Source organism: Triticum dicoccoides, chromosome 7A (assembly GCF_002162155.2).
Source record: "Triticum dicoccoides isolate Atlit2015 ecotype Zavitan chromosome 7A, WEW_v2.0, whole genome shotgun sequence".
Lineage (NCBI taxonomy): Eukaryota > Viridiplantae > Streptophyta > Magnoliopsida > Poales > Poaceae > Triticum > Triticum dicoccoides.
The window spans coordinates 203,953,602-203,962,815 of NC_041392.1; the positions used below are offsets into that span (position 1 = coordinate 203,953,602).

General features: G+C 45.6%; 1 protein-coding gene across 1 annotated transcript; it reads right to left on the bottom strand.

Annotated features, from left to right (window-relative positions):
• Window positions 1-4,030: 4,030 nt before the first annotated feature.
• LOC119330465 (galactan beta-1,4-galactosyltransferase GALS1-like) lies at window positions 4,031-7,707 on the bottom strand. Its single transcript, XM_037603569.1, has 2 exons — window positions 6,178-7,707; window positions 4,031-4,646 (listed from the first exon to the last, which is right to left on the bottom strand). Exons 1-2 carry the CDS (start codon window positions 7,362-7,364, stop codon window positions 4,301-4,303), a joined length of 1,533 nt encoding a protein of 510 aa, XP_037459466.1. The 5' UTR covers window positions 7,365-7,707; the 3' UTR covers window positions 4,031-4,300.
• Between the last annotated feature and the right edge of the window lie 1,507 nt (window positions 7,708-9,214).

Genomic DNA, 9,214 nt, shown 5'->3' on the forward strand with positions numbered 1-9,214 from the left:
ATGTATTCACTAAGTGCTAATGCTTTGGTCCGGTACTCTATTAAAAGGAGGCCTTAATATCCCTTAGTTTCCAATAGGACCCCGTTGCCACGGGAGGATAGGACAAAAGATGTCATGCAAGTTCTTTTCCATAAGCACGTATGACTATATTCGGAATACATGGCTACATTATATTGATGAATTGGAGCTAGTTCTGTGTCACCCTATGTTATAACTGTTGCATGATGAATGCCACCCGACATAATTATCCATCATTGATCCATTGCCTACGAGTTCGTTCCATGTTGATCTTTTCTTCGTTACTTTTTCGTTGCCACTGTTACGATTGCTACAAAACTGCTACTGTTACTTCTGCCACTATTATTGTTACTTCCATATTACTTTGCTACTAAATATTTTGCTGCAGATATTAAGTCTTTCAGGTGTGGTTGAATTGACAATTCAGCTACTAATACTTGAGAATATTCTTTGGCTCCCCTTGTGTAGAGTCAATAAATTTGTGTTGAATACTCTACCCTCGAAAATTGTTACGATCCCCTATACTTGTGGGTTATCACAAGCCAATTGTTAGGAGATTTAATGTGTGATTTAATTCCTTATACCATGAGAGTGTCATGGTCACTTCTTACCATACGATGGCCTTTAGGGTTGCTCAAATGTCATCTGTAACACGATGATCAATAACGACAACTTACAGGTTCATCAAAAAGTTTGACAAGTGGCTAGATAGCTCAAGAGTGGGATTTGCTCCTCTGACGATGGAGAGATATTCTTAGAGCCCTCTCGATGTGACGACATCCATTATTGTCTGGCCAGACACATGTGACTAGGTCATGGGGATGCAGGAACATGTCAACGAGAAAGAAAAACAAAAGCGATAACTAGGAGATCGGTATAGTGAGCATGAGAATGACTCAAGAGGATACCGACATATCTCACCTCGATTTTTTAAAGTATCGCAAAGCAAAGGGAATAGCACATGATGTCCAAGGGTTCACTCGAATGTCATTCGTGTATTCATAGGGACCAATATGGATGTCCACGCTTTTCCGCAATTGATCATTGAACGAAAGGGGTTTTGTTCAAGTCTATGTTTTACCAAACCTACAGGGTCACAAGCTTAAGGGAATCACGATCTGCTGAGTGTTAGTGGGGCAAGAGTTATGAGAAAATATTTATGAAATAGTTTCATTAATATTCAAAGTAGTTCCAAGAGGAACTGAAAGCGTTTCGGAGTTACCGGAAAGGTTTCTGGGTTTACCAAGTAATATCGGCAATTGATATATAGGTGGAAATTGTTTCCAAGGACTTCAATATAAATTATAAAGGGCTCTAATATGATTAGGAGGCCGCTGGAATTTATTCATAGTCAATGGGCTAAAGAAAATAAGAAAATGCCTATTAGGGGAGAGTTAATGGGCCCTAAGGCCCATTAGTGGAGGCGCCCAAGAGGGAGGCCCAATTGAGGAGGTGGAGTTGGACTCCACCAGCCCGTAGGCCGGTACAAGGGGAGGGAAATCCCTCCCCAAGTTGGACACCCCTTCGTCTCCCTTCAACCTATATATACTAGAGGATTTTTTTACCTTTAGAGGCACAAGTTTTGGAGCCTGCTCTAGTTCTCTAGTTTTAGTTCTAATTAATCAAATTAGAGCTAGATCTAAGCCTCTCCAATCGTCATTATTATAAGCCCAGTGTGGTTCTAATCTTCTCCCTCTAATTCTCCGGCGGTGATTAGCTCTGGCCTCTGGATGACAAAGCACTGCCGAATCATGGAGATCGCACACTTGCAAACTGTGGAGAGGCCGTGCTTTCGGTCATCCATTCGAGGGATTGTTCGTGAACAGTTTGAGGGATTTCAAATACGATCTGTGCTAACTCTTCTTATTCTGCTGCAACTTGGAGTTGGTAACAATCCGATCTAAACCTTATTGCATCATCACAGTGTTCCTGGTTGATTGTAGGATGCTTTTTTTTGTTTTCTACTACATTTCTCCACAGTGGTATCAGAGCCAACACGTATGACACTTATCATTTGAATTATTTTATGAGGCCTTATTAAATAATAAAATAAAAATGGATGTCTGCATCCTCGATGCAGAGGCCAAGGTAATACTTCTTTTCAAAAAAAAAATATCTTAGCATACTCGGATGCAATTTTGTAACAACTATAGTTAATTGTCAAAGTTTGCTTGTAATATGACGGTATATACACGTCGCCAACAGTGACTAATGGAGTACAATAGCTATTCTGGTGGGCAGCTTGTCACCGTTGTTGTTGGTCCGACTATAATCCAAACTGGTCATATCAAGTTCGCAAATTTGAAAAAAGTTATTAAGACTTAAAAAATGTTCGTCAATTCAAAAAAAACAAGCATTAAAAAACAATTATTTGATAAAATGGTCACGGATTAAAAAAATCACAAAACCAAAAAAATCTGCAAATTTGAAAATAGTTCACGAATTTAAAAAGTTCATGAATTAGAAAAATGTTCGTGAGTTTTGAGAAACTTCATGAATTAAAAAAATCATAAAAAGGGGAAAACAATTTCTTTTTAAAAGAGAGAAAGAAGTAGAAGAAGGAAGAATGAAAAAAAAATGAAACTGTTAATAGAAAACCAGAAAACCGGCTTCCCAAAACAGAAAAAACCACTATGAACCTCATTGAAGAAAACCAGCAGAACCCTCCGTAGCGAGCGCTACTGGTCCACCCCGAGTAATGCTACACACAGGTTAATGGATGTAATTTTACTCAAGTAGGACGGGACCCGCTAGTTAAATTCGGGGGTGGCCAATTAGATTAGGGCACGTTCTTCAGCCCGTGAACTCTCCTGAAACATGCTTGTGAGTCTAGAATTATTGGGGCCACCCAGTTCCTGCTCCCCGTGGGGGATTCGCCCGTGGGAGCTCCTAGCCTTTGGCGCCGGCTAAGGAAATTAGCCGTTCACGCGCGTCTGGGCTGGCCCAAAATAGTCCGCCGCTCGCTCGCCTCGCTACACTCACAAGGGATCATTGTCGTCACTAAAAAAACGAGGATCATTGTCCTCTTTCTCCTGTTCGCTAACTAGTTTAATTTGAAAAATTCGTGCACTAAAAAAATGAATCACAAATTCAAAAAATGATTTCAAAAAATCGAAAAAATTCATAATTTTAGAAGTGTTCACGGATTTTTGAAAATAAGTTCATCAAATTTGAAAAAAGTTCATCAAATTCAAGATAAGTTCATCGATTTTTAATTTTTTGTATCAATTTTAAAAGAAGTTCATTGAATTTGGAAAAAAGTTCATCAATCCGAAGAAAGGTTCATTGATTTGAAAAAAGTTCACCAAATTTGAAGAAAAGTTCATCAATCTGAAAAATAGTTAACTGAATCTGGAAAAAAATGGTCATTGACTTGAAACAAAGTTCATTGAATTTGGGAAAAGTTCGTTGATTTGAAAAAAAAAGTACATAGAATTTGAAATAAAATATCAATTTTCAAAAAAAAATCCATATATTTTGCGGAAAAACTTCATCGAACCAGGAAGAGAAAATGAAAAAGGGGAAAAGGAAAAAAAATAAAAAGTATAAGGAAGAAAAGAACTAGAAAGATGTACATAAACGTACGAGGTTGTGTGACCGGGTGGTCACTGCACTGTAAAATGGCCTGTAAGCGCCTTCGCCTGTAGCGCTTGGTACGGGCGACACATAGAGCGTCCCACAGGAAATCACGCTCATGGGGTAGCCCAGCTACGGGTGTTCGGTGTATGAACTTGATTCAGCTCACATGACACAGTACAGGGTACACCAGACCAGATCTTGATTCCTATGCTTCGCTACTGCTCCATCCAGGACTTCAGCAATCAGCACTAGGGTACAGTTAGAAACACTCTTGTCTCTAGCCTACAGGGTGCAAGATCCATGGCACCTTGCCCTTACCTTATGGTACACTCAGGAATCATACCAGAAGAATTCTTGACAACTCCAAATGTGTCAACCTCTCCACATGCAGGAATGTTGCTGCGAGAGCTTATAAATTAAACTAGTACAAAAATCAGGCACTCAACACTGCTGTTTATTGAGATGAGAAGAATCTGATAATGTCCAACAGTCTGTCTACATAAATCTATAAGACATCAAAGATGAGCTTAAAGAACAACAAAGAAGAACGAAAGGAAATGCGTCGAATTGACGCCGGAGCCAAGAATGCTGAGAACCAAAACTTTACACTAGTTGCAGACTGGGTTTAGTGGCACAGATGGAGACCAAGGTACCCCCAAAGAACAGCATTATGTATGTACCATACTAGGTCTTCCTCCAGATGCTATGAATAGACCACGCCAACTGTGTCCTCCTCGAAGCGCTTGATATCACCCGCCAAACGCTTCATGTTATCGTCGTAGACGAACGGTACCTCCTCGGACATTACCTTGCTGCCATTGGTGGGTTTCGGCACAAACTCCCGGCAAGGCTCCTCCATGACATTGATCGTGTTGTGATAATGGTAGTATCTGATCAAGCTTTCGGTTTTGTGGGTCGTCCTCCCGTACACATTTTGCGACATGTGCACACCAGTGGAGTATGCATGCCTTGCTTGAATGGCGTATTTGCGATCCCGCCTGACTCCGGTGATCGAATTACGGAAAACAAGTTTTTCAAACCCCCACTGCCTGAAGACCAATCACATATAAATGTGTTAGTATGGAAAAGTCTGCTAGACAGATCGCGCATGTGCACGCGTTCGCATGCACAAAGTAAATACGCTGAAATAAATTAAAAGAAGTGATGCACCTACTTTTAGCTTATCAAATGGAGACCATAATCCTAACTCAAACACTAAAAACAGCCAGTGTCAGTTGTGTTTCATTCATTTACATTATCGTAAGATAAAATATTCACATAAGCTGAGTAGGTCATGTAAATATCTAGGTTCTTAACAATTACCACAGCAACGAGGCCAGGGGTCTTTCCTCCTTCTCCAAAAAAAAAACACTCAGGTTGCACACAGAGTAGCATTGGTACAAAATTATAGGCCCCTCCTAGTGAAGAAACAAACTGATGGGCAAAGCATGATTAGGTTAATTAACGTCTGATGTCAACACAAAGCTTTTTTACTAGCATAGAATAGAGTATCAGCAATCTGGAAGAAATCTAGAAGCAAACCTATTATGCAAAGATACTTTCAGATTGGGTCACGACATAAATGGTGGCAAACACTTTTTCTTGGGTTAACTACTAAAAATAATGTCTTGTTGCCAACTACTGTACTCAGAAATGGACAAGCTGCAGCTTAGTTCATGATAAAACAAACCATCATCACTGATGAAAAATAATACTTTCTGCTCTGAACATGCCATGGGCAGATGCAGGACGAACTAATTGATGAATATTTGCCTTCTCATGGAGAATCATGCATTGTCAACCTGATCGTTGTTTTGTTATAGGCTCGGAACATCTACAGCCAATTTCACCCAAGGTTTTCTAAATGTGAAATTAGACAGTCAAGATCACATCCAAAGTAGAGTCCCCATTTAGGAGTCAGGACTAGCCAAAGCTGGTTGCTCCTGATGTCCTTTCATTTGTGCAGGATGCTGGTTTCACCGATGTAATAGGCTGATTGACTCTCATCGCCATGAGAATGCAACTATTCATCAACTATTTGCTTAAAGATTTACACTTGTTTCTTTTCGGAACAAAAAAACAATTGTTTATGTAGTGACTCTACCCCCGAAACAAAAGATGCACAATTATGCACAATTTTAGGTTCACACTCAGAAAACAAAAGAGTAACTCAGGAAAGTAGCCCCAAGCTAGCCAGCAGTATTTGATGTAGAGCTGAGCTAAATCCAGAAAATCCCGCAATGGACCAAGGTCAAACTGCCTTCAACTTATAGTAAGGAAAGGAACAAAACAGTGGCACTGCCCAAAATCAACCTAACGCATAGACTAGTGTGACTCACAACCTAGGTTCTTGAAGCATGTGTGCTGATGAAAAGCAAATGGACAGTGACTGGAGGTACATTGCAAGTTCTGCGGACACTCACTTGATTCCAGGAACGCTACGCGGTAAACAAGGATATCTTGCCCCGATTGCAGTATTGTATTGCACGAATCTTTGTTGGATTTCAACTGGAATATCAACAGGTATAAACAATTGCAGCAACAGGCATAGAGAAGGCTAGAGCAGGGAAGAAAGCAGACCTCGAGTAGGCCTTGGTCGGATCCTCCACGCAGAGCTTGCTGGACATGGGGTTCTGCTCAATGGTGAACTGCGTGTACCGCTCGAGCTGGCCGAGCACCTCCTCCAGCGACCGTCCGTCGGGGAGGTAGATGTACTCGTCGACGTCGAAGAAGAAGGTCCAGTTCGCCGCGTGGCGGTGCCGGTGGAGGCAGTCGTTCACCACCATGAACTGGTTGTAGTAGTACCCGTCGTACTCTGCTTGCGCCCTGATGTCCTGGAGAGTGACCCGGCCGGCCCTCACCCACGGATCCAGAACCGCCCTGACCGCCGGGCTGACGCCGCCGGCGTCATGGAGAACAAAGTGCGACCTTGGGCCGAAGAAATACGCGTGGTAGGCCAGCCACTCCCGCATCCGCGGGGCGCTGATGTTGCCGTAGAGCGAGGAGCCGCAGTAGAAGTACTCGTAGGGGAACGGCGGCTGGAAGCGGGACCCGTCGTAGGACCCCGGCGCCTCCTCGAGCGCGACGAAGCGCTCGTACCGGCGGGAGGAGGTGGAGTAATAGGCGTGGACGAGGAGCTTTCCCCCGCGGTTGCCGGCGTTGGGGTTGGTCGGGAACGTGCAGTTGACGACGACGGTGGTGTAGACGCGGCCGTAGCCCCAGTCGGGCAGCATCTTGTACGCCTTGGTCCGGACGGGCCTCGGCGGCGGGCCGCCCGCCGGGTCCGGGTTGGGGAGCCACTCGCACTTGAAGTAAGGGGTGCTGAAGACGTGCGCCGGCTTGGACGCCAGCCCCACGATGGCGAATGTGCGCGGCCCGCCCCGGTACGCGCCCATCTGGACGAACAGCGCCGCCGCGCTGCCGTACGGCCGGAGCTCCCGCTTGTTGGGGTCCCGTGGCCGGGATGGCAAGGTTGACGCCTTTGTCGCGCTGGCGGCGGCGGCCGGTGCGGCTCTGTCGGCTGTGGAGTTGGAGAAGGATACTGCGGTGGTGGCGGCGGTGGCAGCGGTAGATGGGGGAGGGATGAGGGGACAGGAGGAGCGGGTGATGGCGAGGATTGGCTGGTACGGGTGGAACTGCCAGAGCGCCATGATGAGGGCGAAGAGCACGAGGGAGGCGCCGAAGGATTTGATGTCGAGGCAGGAGATGCCGAACGCGCCACCGCCAATGCCGCCGCCAGCGTCTTTCCTCACGGCGGCGGACTTCATCGGTGGAGCGGTTGTGTGCCCGACGCGCTCTGGCTCGATCTGCTCTGCTTTTCGAGTGAAGTGTGCGGAGCGGTCAGTGGAGCAGGAGTGTTGCCACAGCTTTTTCCTCGTTTCTTGGGGAGCAGCTTGATCTATGGAAGGAAATGCTGAAGCAACCAAGCTGGGAAGGGGGCAGGCAGATCGATGGGCTGTGCGAGATGATGGGGAGAGTGAAGTGGGGGATGGGGGAGTGGAGAAATCGGCGGAAGAATTGGGGAAGAAGAGTGAGAGGGTGGTGAGGCGGAGCGAGGCTGTGTGGCTATGTGGGTATGGGATTGATTCCTCACTCCCTTCCCTTTGGACTTTGGGGCTTTGTGGGTGTGGGACTGGTACTGTAGCCGGTGGGTGGCCTTGTAGGGTTCTACGGACAAAACAGTGAGGAGTTTTTTTTTTGGACTTTGGGGCTTCGTGGGTGTGGGACTCGCACTAGTCCTGGCCATCTCCGGCCCAGCCCTGTCGGCCCACCCAGGCCCGGCACTAAAATCTAGGGCCTAGGCCCAATGGACTTGCTCATGGGCTGGGCTTGGGACTGAGTTTTGAGCCCATCGGCAGGGCCTGGACGGGATTGGGCTTGCCATATTGGCATTTTAAGGAAGAGGCTCGGCCCACGGCCCTAAGCCCTAAGAGCTTTTCAGGGCTTTTTACGAGATGGGCCAGGCTTGGGTTTAAAAAATAGGCCCGATGGTAGGGCCTGGGCCTTAGTTTTCTGCCGTGGGCTTTTTAAGGCCCGGCCCAAGTCCGGCCCGGCCCATGGCCAGGTATAACTGGCACTGTAGCCGGTGTGTGGCCTTGTAGGGTTCTACAGACAAAACAAAATAGTGAGGAGTTTTTTTCAACAAAGGATGAATTTTATTTACTACCCCTTTGTCCTAAAATAAGTGTGAAGGTTAAGACGTACTTAAAATGGAGCATAAAGCAAGAGGATACATATACTAAAAGCATACACCCTCCGCAACGCCACACGGGCAACGATGTTTTTCAACAACAACGCCTTCAAAAAGGGAGCGACGCTGATTCCGTCACCAGATCCAACCATCAAGGCAAGAATCTAGGTTTTCATCCAGAAGAACCATTCCGAACATATCCGAGCAATGCCTTTAATAATGTAATGACGCGAAAAAAGTGTCATGTCATAATCAACTCACATTCGACCTAGGTTTTCACCTTGGAGCTCGAAACCGGGTGCACGTAGCACCACCTCGAAGTCACGCATGCGTCGTCGCCACCACTTTTCCATGATCACAGGAGCTACATGCAATGTGCGACTGCCGCCGCTCGACAACCATCCCTCTATGTCAAGACTTTGGCCATAGTTAACATCTCATCGTCGATATCAACCACCAGACATAAAGAGATCAACCCTCTTCGAAGACCTTTTGGTGACCACCGCTGTCATGGAGCAGTAGGAGGTCGTTGTAGTACAATCTACAACCACCACCATTCGACCGACCGGGGTTGGATCACCACCACCATCATCGTTCATCCGCGGGAGATCGTTGTAGCCATGTTGCGGAGGAGGACGATGCACCACCACTCGTGGCTTGTCGTCTTGGAAATTTCAAAATATGCTCAAATCAACGCAAATCAAGTGTGCCTTGGATTTGTGTAGAATTGCATGAAACGCGGAAACGGAAAGCCCGTGTCCATTTGAATCCCATAGGATTTAGGTTTACTTGATGCGTCACAAGACAAATAAAAGTTTTTTTCTAAAGCGACTGAGTAGATGCTAAATTTTCTATGAAACGCGGGGCAAAAAATCATAAATTGTACAATCCTACGAAACAAAAAGTGATATAGCAAAAATTCCTAAT

Bases quoted from the DNA above. Each gene is read 5' to 3' on its own strand.
- LOC119330465 (XM_037603569.1), bottom strand. From the start codon at position 7,364: ATGAAGTCCGCCGCCGTGAGGAAAGACGCTGGCGGCGGCATTGGCGGT. The intron at 4,647-6,177 runs GTCTGCTTTCTT...ATTGGTCTTCAG, and splicing joins CCGACCAAGGCCTACTCGAG to GCAGTGGGGGTTTGAAAAAC.